Below are 25515 nucleotides of genomic sequence, written 5' to 3' on the forward strand. Positions count from 1 at the left end.
AAAGGCGCCAGGATCTTTGGAATATTTTATCCTCTCCTTACCCTCTGGGCTTGTCATATAAATTGTATTCTTTACTCATGGGACAAGAACTATCAAGAAATGAAATAATTTACCATGATTTTATAGTGATTTTTTTTCCTCCAGAGACATAAAAACCAATTCCTCTCTCACTTGTGGAAACACTTTAAAGTGCAAATGTTACTTTAAAAAATAGTAGAGAGATGTTCCGAAATCACTTTCTTTTAAAATTGTAATTAAAAAAAAATATATATATATATAAGTGTTCCAAGTCTACTATCTGGATTGAGCAAAATGCAGCTCTCATTACTCTTCTGAGAGTTTAAAACCCAGTCAAATTCTGCAGAATAAACTCTAAACCTCCCTTTTAATTCTAACTTTATCATTTCAGCTGTTAGGAAGCACGCAGACCAGCCTTGAGTTGACCCAATATGTAGATGCCACAAGGGAAATGCGGTGACCGATTGATTGTAGCTTCTTACATGATCATTTTTTTGGCTCAAGGGCTATGTAACTAATTACACTTATGGAAAGGGTACCGTCTATTTTCTCTCTTGCACCCTCATATAAGACACCCTAAAACTACCTCCTAGAAAGAGTGGCATTGATTACACCTGGGGAAACCCCAGATAAGAGAAGGGATAGACATTACGGTACAGAATGTTTTGAACATTGCATTGAGAAGAGTATTGTGGAAACAGCATGAGATTCTGCACCTATTTCCAAAATGCTTTAGGAGGAGGACAACTTGCAATGAAGAAGGAATTGCTTCCCCACTTCCACACACAGAAGGGGAACCTGATTAACTCCAGGGCTTTGATAACTTTAATCTCTTTACCTTTGCTCTTGAATTTAATCTCCTGGCCTTCTGATGCTTCCAGGCTCTGTGGACGGCTCTCAAACTGAGGGGGAATTCCCAGAGACTCCCTCTTCTCCTCTGTTACAGCTTTCCGGGCTCCAGATCTGTTTTCTGCTTCTCTACTCCTTTGACTGAGTTGCCCTGTCAGAGACGAGGTTTGTTGAGCTGACACCAGGGGCTGCACAGCCCTTCTCCTGTCTTCACTCTGTCTGATGAAAGTGGCCTGGGGTTCTGCCTTTGGTTCTGGCTGCACTTTGACAGCTTGTAGTGTGATGGTGCTTGAAGTTTTCTGCAAGACCTGAGATCCCTTTTTTCCTTCTTTAGGTTCTGGAGGAGACACTGCATTGGCTTCTTGGTGCTGTCCCTGCTTACTGTCTTTGGCTTCTCTGGTGATGTACAAGGTCTCTTTCCTTGCTGATGCCCTGTCTTTGGTTTCAACCATGAGTTCAGTGCTGCTGGATTTCAGCTCTTTAGCAATCCCATTGCTAGTTGCCTGTTTGGATTCTGAACTTTCAACAGCTTTAACAGCAAGTGTTGTTGCTTTTGATGGCATGCTGGAGGAAAATGATAAGTTTAAAGATATATGACAGTGAATAAAGACTAATTACTCTCAGCAATTAAATAAATATACAAACCCTTAGCAAAGAAGGTGAACTAATTAGCCTTTAGTTTCCTTCACAAGGATTAAGTACATGGATGAAAGAGGTGAAGTGAAAAGCTTCATAGTATGTGACCCATGCTCAGACACTGCCTTAACTGAGGAGTTTCTGGATGCAAATCCACTGCTCAGGTTCTGACATGTTTTGTTAATCACTGACCTTGCATCCACTGGTTTAGATAAAGAACAATTAAAGAAGGCCCTGGAGTGACCATGGTGTAACACTGCCTCATGCTTTAATAAATTGAGGTCACATATAATTATAGCTCAAAATGCCACATAGCATTGTTCCCTAAAGGGAAATTAAAATGTAAATTGTGCATTGAATTTATTATTTCTACTTATGGTATCCTGTAATTTAGGTGATTTCAAAAGAGAACTGATCAGAAAACTTGGCTAAAGTCTAAGGGAGGGAGAGGGGGTGCTATCAAAAAAAAAAAAATTGACAGGATGTAACAATATCAGCTACAGTTTTATTAGGAAGAGTTTCTCAGAATTATGATGGATCTTCTGCTCAGTACTTTGGGAACACAAGGGTAGCTGACTAACTGGGACTTGAACCTAAGTTTCCTTCATTGAAGTTGACTGACCTGACCACTAAGCTCTTACCTGTCGAGCACTGTGTCTGTCTCATACTTCCAAAGTATTACTCCATGGCAGAATTGGAACATATTTGAAATTAGGGGATTAATTTCTAGCCCTGCTCTGTTTTGCTATGCTTAGTGCCAATGACTTATTCTCTCAGGGATATTCAGGATATTTATCGTGGTACTTTCTTCAGTCAGAGTTAAATGTAGTAGAGAAATAATGCCTATGAGATTTACAGTTACAACTGTAAGATTTATATATATATAAAAATATATATATATTTTTTAAAGTGATAGAGGAGGCAAAACTCCACTGGAGAACCCAGAACACAGGAAGTTCCGGCTGTAGAGCTGGACAGTTTCATTTACACTAAACATATATTCAAGTATGTTCCTAAAACTCACACAGACCTGAAAAATCAGGTATCACAGCGTTTTCAGATCCACTTTGCAGTGGACATGGAGTTAGGACAATGTAAACATGTCATTTTGAAATCCCATCCAGGCCATATAAGGACAGATTAAACACCCTGAAGACTATAAAGCAACTGGCCTTCATGAAAGTATCTTACATAGTCAGCTTAAAGCATTTAATTCCTTCGTTTTCTATTCATGAAGAGAGACCATTTTACCTTTTTTTTTTTTTAATTATCGTCATTTAACTTTAAAAATCTTGATAAACCCCTAAAATATGGAATATTTTGTTTCTTGTTATTTTACCCATACTTTTGTACATATTTTCAGACAACGGCAAATACCATGGCCATACCATGTTTTACTGATGGCAGCAAAGAACAATCAGCTTCAGTACTGACAAGTTACATGCAGGTTTTTGACTCCAAAGAGGAAGTTTGTTCAACTGCTACAGAGCATTTCTCCTCACGTAGTTTCTGCTCAGATTATATGTAACTATTTGGCTACATGTGCATAGTGAGTATAAAGCCATCTACATTTTGCTTTCCTAAACAGACCAGAACTCTGTGCTTCAAAGTGTTGCCACCAGTTCCACCAACTATTTTGTAAGAGTCTACCAGGACAGCTGAATTTGGCAGCAAGAGAGAATCTAATTCCAAGTAAAAATTAACTTCTAAATACAGACTGATCCAAAAATACTTATCACTTTGTGAGGAAGACTCATGCAGTAAATGTCAAAATCAGTGCACTGTAATTAAATATTCTGAGAAAGTACTCTAGTAAAAACATACCATGGTGGCTGAGCATACGTGTCAGTCTTATCTGGACCTGAAGAAAAAAAAGGAAAAAACAGGTAACTTATACATGCAGTACTGTATACAATTCCATAAATTTGAAAGATTTTAAGCAAATAATATACTTAAGAACCTTCATTTTTCATATTTTCAATCCATTTAAGTAAAGATTGACTATCCCCACACCTGAAATTTGATATGGACAAGAGCAAGCTGCTTGGCTGAAACACAAAGAGGGCTTGGTCCATTTTGAGACATTGTTGGGTCAGATAAGTTCCCAAGTCCCTTGAGAACTAAAGTTTCTGTGAACCTCAAAGGCTCCTTGTTGGAGGTGAGAAGTAAGCAAGAGATTCCAACTTGGAGGCACCTCATCAAATCTTATGGGAACTCCACAGAGCTTGTAGAATTGGAGAAAGACAAACCATCAGTACTGCATCTGGGCATGCCCACAGTGAAACTGCAGCTGTCCTCTGCTAAAATACAAACCCAAATTAACGGTAATAAAAACTCCCCAAACCTGAGCCCGCCTATAAACTTTTACCAACTCATTGGCTGTGTAGCAAGTATTATCATGTTTAACATGAATAACACAAAGGCTCATATATCACATTTCTTCACTTTGCAACACCACCAGGAAATCTGGGAACACGCCTGAGCTATATTGATTTGCCAAGGTACTTCATCGGCTGCATTGATGTAACGGAGCATGTTCTTAGTTCATATGTATGTAACCCTCCATGCATTCTCTCAAACCTTGACAGTACTTTTTTCTCTTGGGGGCAACGTGAGATAATAAATAGTTGGGAGGAGAGAAATACCACTCCAGAGCAAGTACCAACCACATCTCTCTATTTTTCCCTAGTTAAAGCTACAGGATGCAGCTTGTTTTCTCCTGATTAGATCGAAGTTGCATCTACGCAGTTGTCAGCTATGAGACTAGAAACTACAGCTGAGAGACATGTGATAACAAATTTACAAGATAATAAATTTTGCAAGTCATCAACAAATACTCCACAAAAATGCTTTCAGAGTCTTTTCCTCAGGGAAAAGTCAAAAACATATGATGAATGATACTCTGATTTCCATTGTGTTTTGCAAGCGAAAATCCACATCTGAATGCTTGGACTTGGCACACTATTCAGAGTGACCAAAAGAATCTATTTACACACACACAAAAGTTGCAGTGAGAGAGGGAAATAAACCATTGGCCTCAAATAAACCTGTCAATAAACAGTAAATTAAATTATTCATATAAAAATTAAAGCTGAAAAGAGACTGGATAAATGCAGAAGAGGAAGCTGAATTACTACTCGTTGCAGACAATACCATGCAGCCCTGTCAGTTAAAAGAACATTTTTCCTCTTCCTCTCCACATTCCACTATTGGAACTTAGGGAAAAAATTGTAGCTCTTGGAACAAGATTATCTATATACGAGATTGCATGGATTTAAAATAAAACGTAGTAATTCTGAGCCACTTGATTGTCTGCTAGCACCTTGAACCACATCCTATGACCTGATTTAATTGATAATGAAAGAATTAGGTATTATATATCGTGGTTAGGTAAGTGGAATCATTCGATTAGTCAAGTACATTGCAAGAGAGTGCCCTTTTTACTGACCTGTACTAATCCAAGAAAGAATGCCCGCATTATTCAGAGATGTGGTCAGCATCTGAAGCAACATATACCACAACTGACTTTGTGACCCCAGTTCTGCATCAGCTCTCAAGGCAGATGTACTCATTGCACAACAGACAGCTCACCACTTCAGGGAGAGCAAGTAAGGATTGAGTTTCATGTTTAGAAAAAAAGGCTTATTGAACAAAATGGTCCTTTCTATAAAACATCAGTTGAATAGGCAACCTGTAGAAGCTCCTTCTACAATGGCTTCATCAGATTGGAACTTACAGATAAAAAGTACAACTTTAACTTGTAAAGGCTAGTTGTGGTTTTGAGGATCCCAAGTGTAAACCCTCTTGTTATTTTTATTTTTGATATCTTACAGAGTGACAGTGTTGATGTGAACCTAAAAACATTGCATCAAAAAAATCACTGCTGGGTGTGTATGCAAGCCACTGATCTTATGACTACAGCTGAAGCCAGCAGCTGTCGATTTAATTATTTAGTTTGGTCCAGTGACTGTTTACACACTGACTGACGAAATTCCTCTTTAGTGTGGTTGCTGAAGGCTGTATGATTTTGAGGCTGATGCAAAGGACATACTAAGTAGCACCAAACTGCAAAATGAACTGTGTGTGTATATATATATATCTCCTAAATTATTTATACAAAGACATTTATTTCCTTTAACAGCAGTGAAATTAAGCAGAGTTGGTAGTTAGAAAGCCTGGATTTTAACTTAATTAAGCTGCCTTTTCTCTCTTACAGTTTAGACTTATGCTCCTTTACTTTACTTTCCTGGTTCTACAAACACAGATACAATTTTGTTTCCCCAAGGGGGGCTGGTATAAACATGCATCTGGTGTTGGTATTCAACAAATACAAAATTAATTACTGATTATAATGACAAGCACAAGGCTTTCATTCTCTGTAATTAAAATATATGTTCAAAACGTATGGAGGTCAAAAATCACAGTAAAAGTTGGTTTTAAAAAAGGTTGTTACCAAGCATTTGGATAGCCCATTGAACTAAGCCATTGAACTAACACGATGGCACTGCAAGCTATCACAGTATCATTTAATGAAGAGAGGGGAAAATAGTGGGGAAAAGAAAATGCTTATACTGAGAACACAACCAAAGATATTTTAAAGTGATATCTGGTTCACTTGTGCTCTGTTCTGTAAACTCTGTGCTGTACCTTGAACGGTGAGCTCTGCAGACACAGATGCCTTCCCAGCGCTATTTACCACTGTGCACGTGTAAACTCCTGAATCAGCAAGCTGAGCATTTTGGATTTCCAGGAACTGGATGCCTGTTTTCTCAAACATGTTGAAACGCTCATTTTGCTGCAACGGAGTATCACCCTGCAAATATCACAAGACACCATGAGACAGCTAGCTATTCATAAGAAAAGGGGAGAAAGAAATTTTTTAGTAAAACGTGAGGTCAAAATGCCTTTCTCTTATCTTTTAGCCAAATTCCTTCAATCAATAAGACTCAGATGGTATAAACAAAACACTGCATCCAAAAGTTCTATAATTCATGTCTGCAGGAGGTTGTTTTTACTTGCATTTTGCCACCCACTCATCTCAGTTTGGTTTTGGCTTTTCATTATTTACTATATCCATATACCTAGAAAAATTTATTTTCACTGTATGTGGGCTCAAACCAGTTTTCTGTTCATGTTTGTTCCAGGAAGCCAAACATCACACTTTTAAGCAACAGCTTCCAAGTTGGAGAGTAGTTCTCTGTCCCTCAATAGCTCTTTTATGCTGTATCACTTCAGAAACTGGAAAAAATTCTTCAAGAGACAACCTCATCAGTGGCCAGGTGAGGGTGGCAGAAGGCAGTAGGCATACATTAAGAGGCGTTGCTATGACACAGCTCCTTTGTGGTGCTACACAGGAATTAAAACAAAAGCTTCAGCTTTGAGGCAGGAAGAAATGCGTGCAGTTCTATGCTCTCTGTTACATAGATTAGATGATCAGAATGAAAATTTTTGCCTTTAAATTCTATGAAATAATTGACCAACACCTCATTTGTGAGTAAATCAGTGCTTCTGCTTCAGCACCATCTGTTAAAGGAGTCTCTTGCTACCAGGCATCACAGATCTTCCTATCCTAAGTTTAGGAAGGGAAAATGTACAAATCTACGATTTGTAGGGCTTTGGTCAGTAAATGTTTGGGAAACACCACAATGTTTTCATACACTGTCATTCCTGAAGTCTCTATCAATGTACTGCGTGCTGTAAGTCCTATTTGAATAAAAAAAGCTAGTTCACATCAGGGGTTTGGTGGTGATACAGTAGAAGCTCCTGTTCTTTGCAACTTAACAATGAGAAAAGGGGAAAGAAAACAATAAGCAGAGTAAGACGTACACAAAAGCTTACTCATTACTTCTAAAAAGTGCAATTTTAGTTGTTTACAAAGCTTCCATGCTGTATGGGAGGTGTTCGCGTTGGCTGTGCACTAGCCAGATGTGGTCTAGCAGTCATGTAAGTTCATTCCCATGACGTTGAGGCAGAGCTGAAATTCCTGTGACTCTGCAGGACCCTGCAGCACCATTCTGATGGGAGCAGAAACACTGTGGGCCTGAGCTTGTTTGCAGCCAGCCAAAGCACCTGTTAATCCATGCCTTATGAACACGGATGCAAAAACATGCTTCACAACAACAGCCTGCCAATAAAACTCTGTTAAAGAGCAACAACACATTTGCACTTTACAGAGTATATGAACTGTTGAAAGACAGCTTCATGGTGCTCAAAACAGGTGCTAAAATGACATTATGAGAGCCTAAAGAAAATAAATTTAAACAAAAGCAATGGGTTGAGGATAACTTCAAGAGAGTGGACTAGGTGTCTGCAGACCAGCAATGGCATGACTACTCAACTCCTGAACAACACACATGTGGTATTAAACAGAATAGTACATGCAGACCTGCAAGTGTTGAAATATGGTTTTTAAGGACATAAACATGAACAGAACTCACGGAGCTGCTAATAGCAAGAACCTTGCATACTTCATTCATTTGATCAGGCAATGAATGCCAGATTATAGAATAACACCTTAGGGAAGCTGACAATCAATAGCAAAATATGTAATGTAACATCTAACAGACTACAAAAACATGTATGGAGAAGTACCAAGTGTAGATCCAAACTATTGGATTGCTGGTCCCTACTTGCCATTTACTACGCAGCCTTGAACAAAGACAGCTGACTAACAAATCCTGTTTTGTGCTCAGTTGCATGGCTGGAAAACCTGAGTGAGTCCAGTGAGACTGGAAGTGGTTTGTTGTGGTGCAGCTGTGGCGCAGACTGCCCAGGGAGCCGGCAGCCCCAAAAGAACTGCCAGCAGCTGGGGGGAGAAGCAGACTCCAGATGGAGCCCCCAGCTGAAGGAGATGTCTTATTGTCTTAGTCAGTGCTTCACAGCAAGAGGCTGCTTGTTTTGCGAGATGTGTCCTGTCATTCTTGTCTTACCAGCAACATGGATAAGTCTGGAATAAAGCAATGACTTGGAAGCAGGTGTTTTGTTTTGGTTTTGGTTTTTTTTTTTACTATACATACGGCAACTGTCTGATGAAGGCTGAAGGGGAGCAGGGTGCCAGCAGAGTGGACATATGTGTGCTCCTCCAAATTAATTATAGTTCTCTAAAATACTAATAGTTTCAGTAACAATGGCCTTATCAGCGTATTATTTAATTATCACCTGAAAGCTCTCTCCTTACTAACAAAAAAAAAGTGGATGGAAATCTTGTGTATGCCCAAAGGGGGCACTAGGGCTTAAGTGTGCAATGCTTCTTTAAAAGTCTAGTGAATTGTAAATATTGCTTATTTATAAAACTTTTTTTTTTTTGTAAATGACATATGCTCACAATTACCCATTTTAATGCAGATCTGAATTTGACAGCTCAGATCTCCTTTATTTTATGTCAGACACTTTTCTGCCACCACTATTTCAGCAGAGGTCAGACTGAAGCAGTTGAACTGTTGCTCATCTGCCTTGAATTTCTTTTTTTCCCAAACAATCATGCATGCTGAAATCCAATCACATCTGTTAATTCCTTAACAGTTAATTTTCTTTTCAATCCAATTTTATTTCTTTGCAAACATCATCTTCATTCTAATGTACAGGTAAAACCCAATGTGAGTGATACAGAAAAGGCAGTTTATGGCTGACACACTGACATGGGACTTTGGAAATACAGCTGTAGTTTTCACAGCTGTCAGAGACTCCTCTGTAACCACAGTCAAAGCATTAAATCTCTGTAGACCTTCTCTATAAAACAGAGATGGTGACAATATTCACATTTGCCATCTTTTGTCTATTTCTCCTATCTATTTAGTAAGATCTTTGGAAAAGTATGTCCCATGCTTGCTATTTTTATAATGGAATCTGGATCTTGTTTGGTACTTTCAGATGATTAGATGCGAAGCAGATATTTTCAACAATGAGACAGATAAAGGAGAAGTTTATACTGAGAAGGAATGCCATTATCTTCTGTGTGCTTATTCAGCATAAAAATGAAGAATATTTCTCTCCTTGTATGTAAATTCCCACCATGATATTTTGCAGTGACAAGTGCATTTCATCCTTTCAAGCCAGAAAATTTCAAAAGAGAAAGAAGACATTATTTATTTATTTTTAAAATCATACCTTAAACCAAGTTAGTTGAGGCTGAGGTCGTCCTGTTATTTTACATGAGAATTTGCCCGTTTGGCCTTCACGCACAACAACTCTATTGGGTTTTGTAGCAAACTTGGGTGGACTCTCTCCCCAGATGCTTGGCCTGTGCTCCACAGATGGAACAGTAAGTCTTCCCCTGGAAAGACAATTGACATCCTGGTTCTACTGAACAACTAGAAGCTGTTGTGGTTAGAGCACACTTCAGGAAGCATTTTAGACCAACAAGGGTATATAATTGGTGGTAAGCAAATTATAGTTACACAATTTTTTGGCCAATGGAAGAAATGGAAATGCTGGTGATGACTCTTGATTCCTCATGCAACTGAATAGTGTGGTGCTACACACCCTCATCCAGCATAGACATAACTCACATAACACATCCTGGGGACAATTTCGGTTGTTTATAAGCAGAGCTGGGCAAACCAAACGAAAGAAAACACTGCATACGTTTACTTTTCCCCCTTTTCTGTTTCTTAATTGCCTCCTAAAAGACTATTTGTGCATAATTGTTCACAGTTCTTTATCATGTAACTTGTTTTGGCATTGAGTGTAATGACGCTGTATTTTCTGATTTATGAATCAGCAATTTGTTTTTGCGACATTTCTGACACGTCCTGGTAAAGATTTTTGGTTTGGAGAAGGCTTCTGTTTGGAATCTCATTCACTACAATGTTTGCAAAGCAAACATGTAAATGGCGCAAAACCAAAATATAATACACCCACATCCAGGGTGAATGTCTGTTAAGTGTAAATGCCGAGCTCTACTTACATGGATGGCACAGCTGGGAAATGACATGTGGAATGAAACTACACTGACATCAGTGACTGCAGTCCAAAAACCTCCATGGCACAGCCATGAAACACCAGGCAGTATTATAGCAAGAAAAAAAATAAACGTGCAACTTTAAGTCTGTTAATCTCAAAGGGAACACTCACACTCTTTGCTCTGAAGCCCTGGTACCACAGACACATATTAGCAGATGGCAGGTGGCAATTTCCTTTTTTTTTTTTTTTTAAGCATTAATTTCAAGCAAATGAAACCATTTTCAAGACCTGCTTTTCCAGATGGTCTTTTACCACATGCAAGTAAGATGTGACAATACCTCACCATTTCTACCAGGTGTCAGATACTAACAGAGACTGCATCGCCTTAGTCCAAGGTGCTGCCAAGACATGATAGTTGCCATATAGGCAGCTCGAGGTTTCTAAGTAAGAGATGATACCATAATGAAAGGATTTACATGGACAAGAGGACCAGCAAAAATTCTTGTGAGAGAAACGTGACTGTAAAATGTATATTCATCATATAATTAAATATCTGGTAGCTTTTAATGTCATCTTCCTCGTGTTACCACTGAAGAGGAGCATAAACGTGTATTAAAGAAGTGCAAGAGGCACTTACAATGCAGAGAAGTGATTATTGTTTAGAGAGAGTAATTTTACTTGTTTTCCTACTAAAACGTATTCAGGTGTCTGTTAACATCAAAGCCAGCGGACTTCTTACCCAGGGGTTTTGGCACTGGATGGCAGGCTATATTTCTTCAAGGAGTTTCCTGTAAGCACAGAACAGAAAGACAGGAGATGAGGAGCCTATCAAGACCATTGGGAATTACAGATACTAAAGACTATGTAAAATATGCATTTCTCCAGATTTCAAACATAAAGGAGGAATGCAACACCTGCAGTATAAGGTTATGTCATCTGTAGTCCAAAACTAGGCTCTCCAATTACAAAAACAAGTTTTACCATAGTTACCGTCTAACCTCTGGCCTCAGTAGTAACAACACTGCAAAGTATTCATGCAAAAATATTTTTAAACGGGTGAATGAAACATTGTGTATGAATTCTACAGCACTAATTCAAATTAAGTCAGCCAAAAAAAAAAGTTTTTGGACTCTGAAAGAGATCTTCCTTCGCTTGGTTTGGTTTTTTTAGTCCTGTGCTAGCCCAGACTACCATTTCTGTAAAATTATTCTTTTTGATGCACAGTAGCTTATAAAGCTTGCTGGAGTGAGCAATAGGGAGAGGTGTATGAAGTCGTGTAAGCTCAGCGCCATCTACTGCACACAGGATTTCTTGTAAAAAAAAATCGTTCTAGTGCCTTATAAGAATCTGTGTTGCTGTCAGATAGGACAGCCATGCAGGATGGAAAAAGTAGATTGTGTTTCAGTCATTTGTTTTTTCAAGTAGCAGTCAACCCCACATCGTGATATCTTTGCTGAGAACAGAAAAAACCTATTCTTTGCTATCTTGCTCTGTAGAGGGATTTTTAGAACAAAGACCACGTAATTCTTAAACTCTGAGAAATTCAGTCATTGAGTACTGCCATGAAATCGCTTTTAAACTGCAGAAAGGCCCAGGTCAGAAAAGTTGTTATAAAAATAGCTTTAAAAAAATCTTCTACCTCCATGGAAACTGCCAGTCACAGAAGTTGTCACAACTTAAAACTAGGGAAAAAATAATTGCATAATTTTTACAACAGAAGGCAGTAACAATCATGTCAGGTCCATGTATATTTCAGTATGTACTCTGAGGATATCTGTTAGAGATTTTGACTCTGAATAAACCCAAACGCTGGTTGTTTCAGGACTGCTGTGGATTTTTGCTTTGCTTCAAGAATTCAACACAAAGTGTTGACCTGAGGATCTTTGATATTCAACAGATCTCTAACATGACCAAAGAGAAAAGCAGTACAACTGATTTCCATCCTTCCCTGGCTTTGTGTCACTCTTCACATTTAAAATTTGGCAGTTTGCAAGTATCTAATATGCAGATGTTCTCTTAAAAATTCCTGGGTTTGATCTTGGCTGTTTCCCGTGTGACATTAAGCATGCAATTACAAACAGCCGTTCAGCTTAGCAAATGGAAGCATGCATGGAGAACTCCAGAAACCCATTGCCTCAGTGTGCCTGTCTGATAGGCTGTGAAACAACCAAGATTGCCACAGTTTTTACTGCCTGAGAGAAAACGCCAACTTTCCAGGCCTTCGTTGTGTCCTGAGTGGTGTCGTCCATGGAAATTACGTTTATAGTGAAGTCTTTAAAACTAGGTCTTTTGTTACCCGAGCATCATCATACATATCTGAAACTGAACACACATTTATCCAGCCATAGACCGTAGTTCCGTGCAAAATGTCTTAAGCTGTGAAAAGCAGCTCTTGCACCAGTGAGAAAGCATGTGTGCACAGTTGCAATTTTAATGAGACAGTTTAACACAGCTTGTTCATTTAATTAAATGCTATAATAATCACAACAACAGTATAAGTACCCTCTTACCTTCCACTGTCAGCTCCACGGTCACTTGACGAATCCCACCGTCATTTGCAGCCTCGCAGGTGTATTTACCACTGTCACCTTCCTGTACATCTTTGATTACCAAGCTGAATATCCCCCGAATTCTGCAGTCCATGACATAATGGTCCCCCTCTGGGACAGGGTGCCCATTTCTGTACCACGTGATCTGAGGCTCTGGGTAGCCTCTGACCTGCGAAGATGTGAGAGAGAGTGGAGAAAGAAGGCAAACACAACAGATGATGGTATTAGGAAGAAATGTTGGACATTTAGCAATGCAGCAGAAAGTTCTTGACACAGGAGCTGTTAAACACATACTCTTTGCAAGCCAAATGGCAGAACATAATAAAATGAAAAAACTCTTGGATAAGTCAAACTGTTAAAATCATAAGACTAGTCAGGCAGATAGATACCAACACAGAAAAGTTTCCCACTAGAATGGTTTACCTGCAGAAGCACAGTGACAGTGCCAATGAAGAATTCTGACACCTGGGTCCCCATCCTCAAAGGCTGTAGTGCTACTATATCTCTAATATGCAAGATTGAAAGATATCTAGACCAAAAATTTCTAGCATGGTTTCTAGCCAAGGATCAGGCTTATATTGTAAATCTGTATGGAGCCCTGTAGTTTTCAAATGTGCTAAGATATAGTAGCTGCTGACAATATACAGGCAAGAAACACAGTCACATACCAAAATTTGTCTTGATCTTTAAAAGCAGAAGATAAGGAGTTGCAATTTGAGAAAGTGCCATTAAGGGTCATTCTCATGTTACAGTGGTAGGAGGACTAGAAAGACCTAGAGGTATTCACACAAATGCACTGCTCAACTTAAAGAGCTTTGTGATGTACTGGTAGCCTGAAGAAGAGTTTTCAACAAAATGAACCAGTCCTGTGCTCATTAAACAGCAACTGTATTAATATATCCTTGCCTGCTATGGTATTAATGATACCTTCAGATTTGCAGGCAGATTCTCAGTTGGCATAATTGAGAATAGAGTTATTGATTTCAGCTGAGCTGTTGAAACCTGCTGAGGATCTGTGGGTTTTTTTCATTAAAAAAATGGGAAAAGCAGGCATACACCAGTTTCCATGAAAGAATTAACTCATCAGGTAAAGGTTCTTCCTCTGCTTTGTGAGAGATGTGAGATCTCTTTGAAGGTCACTTTAGCACGCTTCCCCAGTCATCATAACAACTCCTGATTACAGTATTTCCCCCCCTTCTTCCCTATTTCCCCACTCTGATGTGTTACCTCTCCCTCTTCTGACTCTTTGATCCTTTGCCTACATGTCATGAAGTAACTGAGTGGATCAAGATGAGCTGGGATGAGTAATAGTTGTGGCTGTGTTTGCTCACTGGGAAAGGAGCAATGTTGCATTTTGAACTACATTATCCAGTCTTGGCAAGTGAACAGGATGTCCCTTCAACCTCCAGGTGGGCAAAATATCGATGATCTGTCTTGACTGGAAGAAGGCTTGGTTGTGGCTTGCACAAATTCCTCCCAGCGTTCTCCTCTCAGTTTAAAATCAGCACTTCAGCTTTAGTTTCTTCCAACTGCACAGCACTTACTTTCCAAATTACAATCTTTAGCTAACCAACCTTACCCATTCTTAGTTTCTCTTCTTTCAAAACCTTTCATTTTTAATCCAGCCCCACCTCACTCCAGCTGTGTTTCTCATCTGTTGGAGCTTAACCTACAGCTGTCAGAAATTTTTCTCTTCCCTTTAATTCCTTCAGTATCAGTTCAGACAAATTAATTTTGCCATTGATGTGGCAACCCTGTCTTCCTGGCACTACTTAATATATATATAGAGAGAGCATTAATGTTTGCCAAGAGCATGAATATGCTGAATAAGCTAAAGAAACTTTCCACTTCTGGTACAAACTTCTCAAGTTCTTTCTGAGTCTATCTTTACCTAAGTAAGAGCCACGTTCTACGAAGAATATGTTGTGGGATCCTGCACAACGGGGAGTCAACTGCTGTTTAAAAATACTACAGCATCTTTCTAAAGCTCTTTGCGGCCGTGCCTTTTCTTTCTGGAAAACAGCAGCTCCCACTCAACCATGCTCCTTAATGCTACTCTGGCGTATTGGTTTTGTGCTTACTCAGAGGGCAGGCTCCCAGAAGTATTTTTCTCAGCATATCCCATTATCAGAAGATGGGAGTTGTGAAGCATCGATATGAGATTTTTACAGTAGTGTAACTCTTGTTAGTTGATAATGTGCTCTCTGGTACAGAAAGTGACTTATACCAAAGAACTTCTTACTGTTAACTTCTTGGTGCTCTCCTACCTGTCTTTTCATTTTAGATTAAGGACCCAAAAGAGAGATCAAGTGACTTATCCAAAGCGAGAGAGTATATTAGAATGGAGTTTTTACTTCTCATTTTTGCTTCACTAGATATTAAGGTTTCCTTGGATTTGAAATATTTGAGGCAAAATGGCTTTGAAACTGTAAGTAAATTTCAAGTAATACAATACAGTAAAATGACAGAGTAGCACTTGAATTGGTATGAAGAAACACATTTTCAGTGCATTACACCACAACCTCTTTATGAACATTAGTGTAGTCACGTCTCTTAATAGCTGTTAAGATCCTGGCCTGTGAATACAAGTCATCAATTACACACCATCTAACATATTTACTATTTTTGCCAGTTCACGATCATTCCTTCTGGTGGTTTCTTCTATGTATTGTCCAACCCAGCTTCAAAGCTCCCTGGCATAAACCTTGCATCACTTGTCCCAGAGGACAACTGGGGTTGAAGTAATAGGAAACATCTTCCTTCCATTTTTCTTTTTGTTTTATCAGCTATGCATTCTGCTACTGAAATAGCTGTTGGTTTATTAAAGTATGAAAAATCCGTATCGCAGATAACTATGGTCAAGATATGTGATCTAAAATGATGTTCTAAATTCACGGGAAAACATAATCCAGGAGTGCAGCTCAGGCTGGGATCTGCCTGGCTGGGAAGCAGCTATGTGGAAAGTGATCTGGGGGTCCTGGTGACAACAAGCTCAATATGAGTGACCAGTGTGCTGCTGGGGCGAAGAAAACGAAGATGACGATGGGCTGCATCAACAAGGGCATTTCCAGCAGGGACAAAGAAGTCATTAACCCACCCTACTCAGCACTTGTCAGGCCACACGTGGAATACTGTGGTCAGTTTTGGTCCCCACTATACAAAAAGGATATGGACAGGCTGGAGAGGGTCCAGAGAAGGGCTGCAAAGATGATCAAAGGACTGGGCAGCCACCATAGGAGAAAGGGCTGAGAGAACTGGGTTTGTTCAGTCCTGAGAAAAGAAGGTTTAGGGGGAGACCTCATCACCATGTTCCAGTATTTTAAGGGTGGCTACAAAGATGATGAAGACTCCCTTTTTGCAAGGAGTCACATGGTAACAACAAGGGGTAATGGGTACAAGTTACTCCTGTGAAGATTCCGATTGGACACAAGAGGGAATTTTTTAACAATGAAAGCACTCTCCCCAGGGAAGCGGTGGATTCCCCAGTATTGGGCATTTTTTTAAGATTTAGCTGGACAGGGTGCTGGGCCATCTTGTCTAGACAATGCTTTTACCAGGAAAGGTTGGACCAGATGATCCTTGGTGTCCCTTCAAACCTGGTATTCTATGATTCTATTATGATATTCTTAAGTCTCTCTTGGACCACACAAGGCCATTTTTACCTGACCCTCAAACTCTGGTAGACCACTATACATGCCCTTCCAGTATCACACGGCTGAGCCTGCGTTAAGTATTTTTCCATTTCTTCCATGTGTGTTTATTTTATGCTTGCTGTGTCCGTATTATTTTGTTCATCTACAACTCTACACTGAGGAAATGCCACACAGAAAATTACAAACACAGGTCATCGGCCTGCCATTTCCTTTCAAAAGGTTGAGTCATTCCCTTCCCAAATTCTGCATTTTTTTCCTTTCATTTTTTGTCAAAAATGAAATTATGGGAAAGCAGAAGTTTACAGAATTGCTCTGTTGCAAGGATTTATTTCAGGTTTGGTTTTGGAATGTGTTTCAAACTGAGCCAGCCCTCTCTGAAATACATAGTCTTGCCATAAAAGTGTCAGGGACCCTTAAACAAATCACTGGTAACTAGGTTTTGATCCTAATGGATCAGTTCCAGAACTGCAGCAGGTTTTATATTCCTCCTTAACCTTTCCAGAGCTCACTAAAAACATCTGCCTTGAATAAATCCACAGCAAAGAGAAATTTATCTGCTTATTTAATGCCCAGCAGCAGAAGGCTATAACCTTTATTTACAGCTTGGTCTATTTCAGTGTTGCCAGTCCCAGGGAGGCTACAGCTATTCTTTACCTGCTCTACAACACTAACAAGTGGAAAATTGACAGTAAGCAGCAAATAACCATTGTATTAGCACAAACATGAGTTTTGAGATTTTGTCTGGATCCATCAGCTGCTTAGAGCCTTGCTGGAAAAGTCTGCTAAGGTAAAACAGGCCTTCTACTCCATGCATCAATACAGCAAGTAGAAAGTGCTGGGAGAGAACCTGTTGCCTGTGAAACTTCCAGAGTTAAGATTCAGTTCTGCATCTAGGTCTGGGGGAACGCTATTAAAAAGAGATGGTGGTATGTTCCCAAAGAAAAGAAATAAGGAGAAAAAATACAGTTGAAGCTGTACACTAAAGGATAGTATTATTAGAAAAATGTGCTGCCACAAACTAGTTCCCATTGTCACAAACCTAAAGGCATTCAGTGACCACCAAAGTCAAATATATTCAGTGACCCTTTTTCTTGCTTGCAGGTGCAGGAAAGATTTTCTGAAACTTAGGTTATATCTTTGCTCCATAAAAGAGCAGTTTATATACCAATTTCCAAAACCCATAGTTTTGCCTATTTAAATGCATCACAGTTGTAGCAGTTTAGGGCAGTGAGATGCGCTCTTTTGGCTCATGCTTTTAAGTCAAAAGTGATATCCAGCTTTGTAATAACTGTTGCTGGCTCCAGGGAGGTTAACGATGAACACAACCCACAGCACCCAAAAAGAGTCACCCATGAGTGACAATAAACCGAAGTGTAAGTAACTGTGAAACACTGATGAGTTGTGTACTGTTATGAATGTTTCTCACTTTGACAGTAACACTTTAAGACTATTGGAAATTACGGCAAACATTACATGATGTATTCATTATAGTGGCTGAGGTGTGCAGTGCTTGATGTTAAAGATGAGATAAATGTCCTGTGTTGCTGCTCAAGGTAACATCAATGCACAAACAATGAGATTAGGAAGAAAACAGCTATTGAAAAGATGTCTTGGTTTGGAAAATCCCCTCAGATTACACCATATATAGACAGGCACATCAAAAGTTGTACTAAGACTGGCAATGGTACAACTGTTATGAAGTTGCTACTGAAACTAACTCCCCTCATAGAGAGGATTTCGTATGCTGCAATATGAATTCCCCTAATAACTAACATTCCTCTCAAGAAACAATCTTTCTCCCATGAAGTCAGAATTTTAAAACATCCAGACTCTCTGAGCACATAGTGTTCAGCTGTCCTGCTATTTCTGTAGACTACCTTTGCTTTTAATTCCACAAAACCCAGAATTATACCTGTGTAAGTAAAGTATTCAATCATTGAATCACTTGTATTTGGGTGGTTCAATCCATCTAAAGAAAACTGATTTTGAATTTACCTTTGAAAGCCAGAAAAATTCTCCATTCAATTGTGTATTCTTCAACGCTATTTAAAATGTAACTGTCAAGCCAATTTGCATACCTGAGGAAGGTTGTCTCCTTTGTAGGCTGTTAAAGAATAACACGGTATAGTAGGTAGTATTTAATATCCTAAAACAAGCAGATTTGCTGTTCCTGCAACTAAGTGACACTGCTTTTTGACTCGTTATTCTCAGTGAGAACTTGGTATGACAACTGCCCATTTATGTCTGAGACAGAAAAATACCGAACATACTTTCTAGACAAAATGTATGGAAGTTTTAGTTATTTTAATTAACATATGCATTGATAAAGGGCTATGCAAAAATAGACTTTTCCACTTGTCTTGAAACTTTTAGGGATATGTAGCCCATGAAGCTATTAAAAGTGATGCTCTTAGCCTGTATCTCATTCATTGCAACACAGGGAAATCATTTATTAAAAATGCTGATGGTTACTAGTGTAGGTAGGAGATCTACAGTTAGACTGTAGTGTCTGGGAGCATTAAACCAACATGAAAACAAAGGCTGTATGACCTGGGTAACAAGTCTTTCAAGAAGAATGGTGGTAATGAGGAATGTTTTTGAATGCATAAAGGTACCTGCAAAGCAGAAGAGAATAAACTGTCTCCCACATCCACCGTAGATAGGACAAGCAATAGAGTTTTAAGAGAAACTGGCCACAGTTTCTGGACACAGATGTCTCACAGCAGTGACCTTTTGCAACTCAAAAAAGGCCACAGAGATCAGAAGCTGTAAGGGATAAAAAAAGGATAGCCTCAGTTATAGTTGCCAGATGTTACCATTGAGCTTCCCCAAAGAGTATGGTTTGGACAGATCATTAGAAGTCATACCAGGAGGAGACATCAAGGGAAATGCAGAAAATCATTCAGAATATCTCACAAACTTTGACCTTTATTCTGCTGACTGCAAACAAAAGCCTGACACAAAAAAGAAGGGACTTAGCCAAGCAAGTACTCATTATTAGCAGGGCATAAACTGCTTGCACCTTTTGCAAAACTTAGAGTGTTGATTCATTGGATTGTATGAAGAAAGCAGCAGAAGAAATGTGCTGGTCAGAAGAAATTTACCGGTCAGCCTCACCTCCATCCCTGGGAAAGTGATGGAACACCTTATCCTTGGTGCCATCTTAAGACATATCAAGGATAAGAGGGTCATTAGGGGCAGTCAACATGGCTTCACCAAGGGGAAGTCGTGTTTGACCAACCTCATAGCCTTTTATGAAGACGTAACAAGGTGAATTGATGATGGCAGAGCAGTGGATGTGGTCTACCTTGACTTCAGCAAAGCATTTGACACCGTCTCCCACAGCATCCTCACGGCAAAACTGAGGAAGTGTGGACTGGATGATTGGGTAGTGACGTGGACTGCAAACTGGCTGAAGGAGAGAAGCCAGAGAGTTGTGATCAATGGGGCAGAGTCTGGTTGGAGGCCTGTATCTAGTGGAGTGCCTCAGGGGTCAGTTCTGGGACCAATACTGTTCAATATATTCATCAATGACTTGGATGAGGGAATTGAGTGTACTATCAGCAAGTTTGCTGATGACACCAAGCTGGGAGGAGCGGCTGACACGCCAGAGGGCTGTGCTGCCATCCAGCGAGATCTGGACAGGCTAGAGAGTTGTGCAGGGAAAAATTTAATGAAATATAACAAGGGGAAATGTAGAGTCTTGCATCTGGGCAGGAACAACCCCAGGTTCCAGTACAGGTTGGGGAATGACCTATTAGAGAGCAGTGTAGGGGAAAGGGACCTGGGGGTCCTGGTGGACAGCAGGATGACCATGAGCCAGCACTGTGCCCTTGTGGACAAGAAGGCCAATGGCAGCCTGGGGTGTATTAGAAGGGGGGTGGTTAGTAGGTCGAGAGAGGTTCTCCTTCCCCTCTACTCTGCCCTGGTGAGACCGCATCTGGAATATTGTGTCCAGTTCTGGGCCCCTCAGTTCAAGAAGGACAGGGAACTGCTGGAGAGAGTCCAGCGCAGGGCCACAAAGATGATTAAGGGAGTGGAGCATCTCCCTTATGAGGAAAGGCTGAGGGAGCTGGGTCTCTTTAGCTTGGAGAAGAGGAGACTGAGGGGTGACCTCATCAATGTTTATAAATATATAAAGGGTGGGTGTCACGAGGATGGAGCCAGGCTCTTCTCAGTGACAACCAACAGTAAGACAAGGGGTAATGGGTTCAAGCTGGAACACAAGAGGTTCCACTTAAATTTGAGAAGAAACTTCTTCTCAGTGAGGGTGACGGAACACTGGAACAGGCTGCCCAGGGAGGTTGTGGATTCTCCTTCTCTGGAGACATTCAAAACCCGCCTGGACGCCTTCCTGTGTAACCTCACCTAGGTGTTCCTGCTCTGGCAGGGGGATTGGACTAGATGATCTTTCGAGGTCCCTTCCAATCCCTAACATTCTGTGATTCTGTGATTCTGTGAAATGTGATTAAGTAGCATGACAAATTTTGTAACTGTAATTCTGCTCAAAGAAGTGAACATACAGGAAAAAACAATGTATAGCACTTACACTTTAAATGCAGTATAGACTGTATAGTGTACCTCTTCTTCCAGCGTCTAGGTATCAGCAAACATGGAATATTATCCACTTTATTACAAGCTATATATTAGGTGGGCACATCTAAAGGTCATAGAGTTGAAGGCCCTCATGCAGCCCCAAGACATTCAATCCATACAGTAAAAGCTGTTCTGTGGATGTGGCTCATCCTGGGTCCTACAAAAGAAGAGGTGTTTCCCGCAGTCATCAGACTCTGGCCAGTGTCCTCTGTCTCCCCTGAATCCAGAGCCAAGAGGTTTTGGATCTGGACTTTCACCAAAAGACTTGTGCGGGGAATGCAGTACTTGAAAACAAACTTAGCAGTGGGGTCTAAGAACTGGATACTCTGTAACATGCTCTGTCTATGTGGACAGAGCTGTGCTATTTCACAAGAAAAAAAGCCATTTCTTGTAATAGTTGGTACTGATGGGAACTCTGAATGTCAGTCTTCAGAAAAAAAGTACTACAAAACTGTGGAGATTACAACATGAATATTGTGAATAGAACCCCACTTAAAAGGCGGTGTATTTTTATCTTAATTTAAATTTTTGGGGTAGTGCAAGTGGGAAACATAGTTCTGACCGGTGCAGCTCTTTTGTAACTCTTGTAACAAAGCTTTTGTCAGGCTCAAACTGCAGTTTGCTTTAACAAACGAACAGCAGATGTTCTTGATAAAGGAAAGTGGACATGATACATTGTCAAGCTCCTTCTGAGACTTTAAACACACACAAACCATATCTCAAGAATAGTTTATCCATTTTAAAAGCTTACTTCTAAAACAGAACTTGCCTGGCAAGGTTAAAGATGAAAATGTTAAATATTCGAATACTTAGCTACGACCTTGCAAATAAAGCAAATAACCTATCTCTTGTATGCAGCAGTCTAGAATCTACAGTTGCCTCATTTAAAGCAAAAATGGAATACATACTAGGACTAAACATAGCTCACTTCAAAGCATTACCTATTGTGCGTACAGGAAACAATAATGGGGTTTCTATAAACCTTGGGTATGTTTTTGTTTAAGACCTGAACCCTGGTACGCCATATGTGTTTAGGTTTCTTGTTCCACATGGACACAGTTCTCATAAATTAGTTCTTTGGGCGTAACCTTAACTGGAACACAACCCTGAAGACGTAAGTCTTCACAACTGGTGTGTGAAATTATCTGTTCCTTCTCCCAAATGGAGTGGAGCAGAGAGAGAAAACGACACCACAGGCCTTCAAACAGACCCTTGTCTTGCAAAAAAAACCCCAAGAAACCAAAACAAAATCATCAAAAAACTCAAAGCCAAACCAAAACAACAAACAAACAAACCAAGAAACCCCAACCAAATAAAAAGTAGAAAGTAGAATCGAACATCTGCAAAGCATCACCAAATGCTACAAGTCATTCTTCAGGTGCCCATCCCTGGCAATCACTGCATTCTGTTCTTAGGACAGGGGAATCTCAGACCATGCATAATTACGTCGAGCTCCTTATCAAGGTTTAACGTATACAAGTCTCAAATTGTACACATTTTGTGTGATTCTCACTTGTGGCAATGAAAGGAAAATCTTTGCCAAATTGAACTCTTTGATATCACTAATGTTAGCATCGTGAGTGAAGGAAATAAATCTTATATTCTTTTAGTCTTGAGTAGAAAGATCATATACCACAGCACTAACATAGAAAGGTTGTAAGATTTATCATTGTCCTGTTTGCCCTGATGAAAAATAGGGTAGAATAATCTGGAGATACAATTCATAGAATTCAATGCAAGGGTAAGAAGACTCAGAAAGAGAGACTTACCACTTTCTTCCTATTTAGTAAAAGCTGTTCCTTTAAAATTATTATTTCAATTCAACTGTTAGTATGCTATATGGAATTTATCTCTTCCTAGTCCCATGGAAAAACCTGTGGCCCAATTTCAGAAGATGCTGAGTAATGTGTAGTTTTCACTGCCTTAAAACGTGATAGTAAGTGCTGAGGGGGAAAGTAAAGAGTTAAAGAATTCTCTACATTTTCACATGAGAGACCCTTTCATAGAGTTTCACTTTGCTGTCTGGCAATGTGCAAGGATTTCTGCAGGAGACTGGCAAAATGTTCGATCATCCTAGAAAGTGTGGAATGATTTGATCTCACGGAAAAATAACTTTCTGCCATGCTTCTGTGCTTATTCCCTCCCTGACATGAGTACTGACAGTCTAGAATCCTGTAGCAAAAATACAAAAGTTTATCTTATACGAAATTCTTTGACTCTGCTAAAAACTCATTAGATCTTTCTTCATTAACTCCACAATGCTCCATTTACTGGAAGTGTGCATTCAGTTCAGATCATAAACAAATGCTGACATTACACACATGCTAATTAGATAATCTAGAAGAAACGTATGTAACTGGCCTAGTGAGCTACCAGCACACTTCACAGTTCCTGATTGTTTAAGCACGTATTCAGGTAGCCAAGGACAAAACTTCCATCTTATAATGCATAAAGAAACATGCACACAGAAAATGCCTACACAAACACAGACATTATGGTGGTCACAGGCAAAAGACATTAAAAGAAAGGAAAGGTTCCCAAAAAAGTAATGCACTTGGGAATTCATCGAAAACATGCTTCTTTGTAAGAACACTTTGGATCCTACCTTTCTGTGAAGTTTTACAGAAATAATACAAATAAAGTTTGTTTGGATTTTCCATCTGAAAATAACAAGTTATGAGATGGTCACAAAACCAGATTTACTTCGGGCATATCGTGGGAATTTAGAGAACAGCCACAAGTTCTACTCTGGAGAATACAAGCCTGGGCAAGTGCAGCACCCGTGTCTGTCATCGGGGCAGGCTCAGGAGGCCTCCCAGCCTGCCTGCAAGGCACCGTCTTTTCTCACCTTGTTGTTTGACATTTTATTGTGGCTTCCTATTTTTTATATTTTAGAAAACAGGGAATAAACATTCATAATTCCCTTCCATGTCATTCATGATTGTATAAACTTGTTTCAAATCCTTGTCTGCTTGTATTTTTCAAGCTGAACAGCCATTGTTTTTTAATCTGTGCATGTACGAGGAGCCATGAAACACATCTGATAATCCTTGCCAAATTTTCTGTCTCTTTTCTAGCCTGAGATAAGGACACATCAGAACCGCATGTAGTATCCAAAATGCAGGAAGCCACAGACTCCTAGATTGATACAGCAGATTTTTTCTTTCAATTTTTTTTAACATTATCTGTTATTTTTACCACTTTGAGCTGATTAGTCAGAGAGCTGTTCAGTGCAAGATCTCTTTTGAATAGTAACAGCTAATAAAAATTGGACTAACTCTATTTTATTTTTCTTCTTTGTACTCATCAACGCCAAATGACATTTGTCATTTTATTGTCTCGGCATTAAACAGAATGAGATCCTTTTGCAAATGGCACGCCACCAATTTTAGTTTTGAGTCTTTAAAGTAGTTCTGCATTATCTGCAAGTTTTGTTAGCTCACTATTGAACCCCTTTTTGCAGACTGCAAATGTGCTGCACGTACTACAACAGCACTTTAGGGGAATCAGCATTTATGGTGCTCCCAGCAAGGAAGTATTTATCACCTATCTGTGGAAGACAAGGCCTTCTAACTGAAAAGCAGACAGCAGCTGCAGATCATTTCTTCTTCAATCTTCTACATTTTTTTTTTTTTTTTATAAAATTCAGTGTGGAGAGTTCCCAGAGGTGCATGGAGTGTTGGCTTTGTGCTGTCACCAGAGTACAGCTGTTGGAATAAAGCACTGCCTTCCCAGCTACCATAACATGTAGAAGTTCATCTGTCCTAAATTATTTCTGAAGGACTGAAGTGGAATTTCGGAGCAGCATTGGGTGTCAAACTGCTTTGAGTTTATTTAATTTCTAAGTTCAAACACCAGCCCCAATTAATGAAGCTCTTAAGAAAATGCTTAAGCCCTACTTAGGTCTTTAAGACTTAATCACATGCATACGTGCTTTTTCTAAATTAGATTTTATTTAAAGAATAAGTTTAAATTTATTGCATTTAAAGTAACATTGTTAATATGAGTCTTAAGACAGCCTTAAAATAACCTGAATCATCATTCAGATGGAATATAGAACATTATCAAGGATGACTACGCTTTCCAGTCTAGTGAACATCAGGGGAACACACTATATAGAGAAACACATTTCCATGTAGCTATAATGTCAATCAGCAAGTGGATCAGAGGTTATAAGCCTCTGTTACACTAGTGGGGGCATATTCACACAGGTGTTGCAGTCTCAGAGTGGCAGCAGTTTTTTGATGGAGCTTTAATAAATCATTCTACCAGCAGCAACATCTGCCTTTTTACTTTCCCTGCATTGTAGCCAT

The 25515-nt window shown here is 39.6% G+C and overlaps 1 protein-coding gene across 2 annotated transcripts in view; it reads right to left on the reverse strand.

Moving 5' to 3' along the window:
- The window catches only part of MYLK (myosin light chain kinase), a 208775-nt gene that overhangs the window by 106730 nt on the left and 76530 nt on the right, over positions 1–25515 (reverse strand). For both annotated transcript variants that reach the window (XM_065637614.1, XM_065637615.1), the window contains exons 3-8: positions 12915–13122; positions 11144–11192; positions 9610–9775; positions 6151–6316; positions 3328–3364; positions 857–1431 (exon numbers count right to left, since the gene is read on the reverse strand). In XM_065637614.1, the coding sequence (XP_065493686.1) occupies positions 857–1431; positions 3328–3364; positions 6151–6316; positions 9610–9775; positions 11144–11192; positions 12915–13122 (1201 nt within the window). The remainder of the gene's footprint in view (positions 1–856; positions 1432–3327; positions 3365–6150; positions 6317–9609; positions 9776–11143; positions 11193–12914; positions 13123–25515) is intronic.

Source organism: Caloenas nicobarica, chromosome 6, assembly GCF_036013445.1.
Source record: "Caloenas nicobarica isolate bCalNic1 chromosome 6, bCalNic1.hap1, whole genome shotgun sequence".
Classification (NCBI taxonomy): Eukaryota; Metazoa; Chordata; class Aves; order Columbiformes; family Columbidae; genus Caloenas; species Caloenas nicobarica.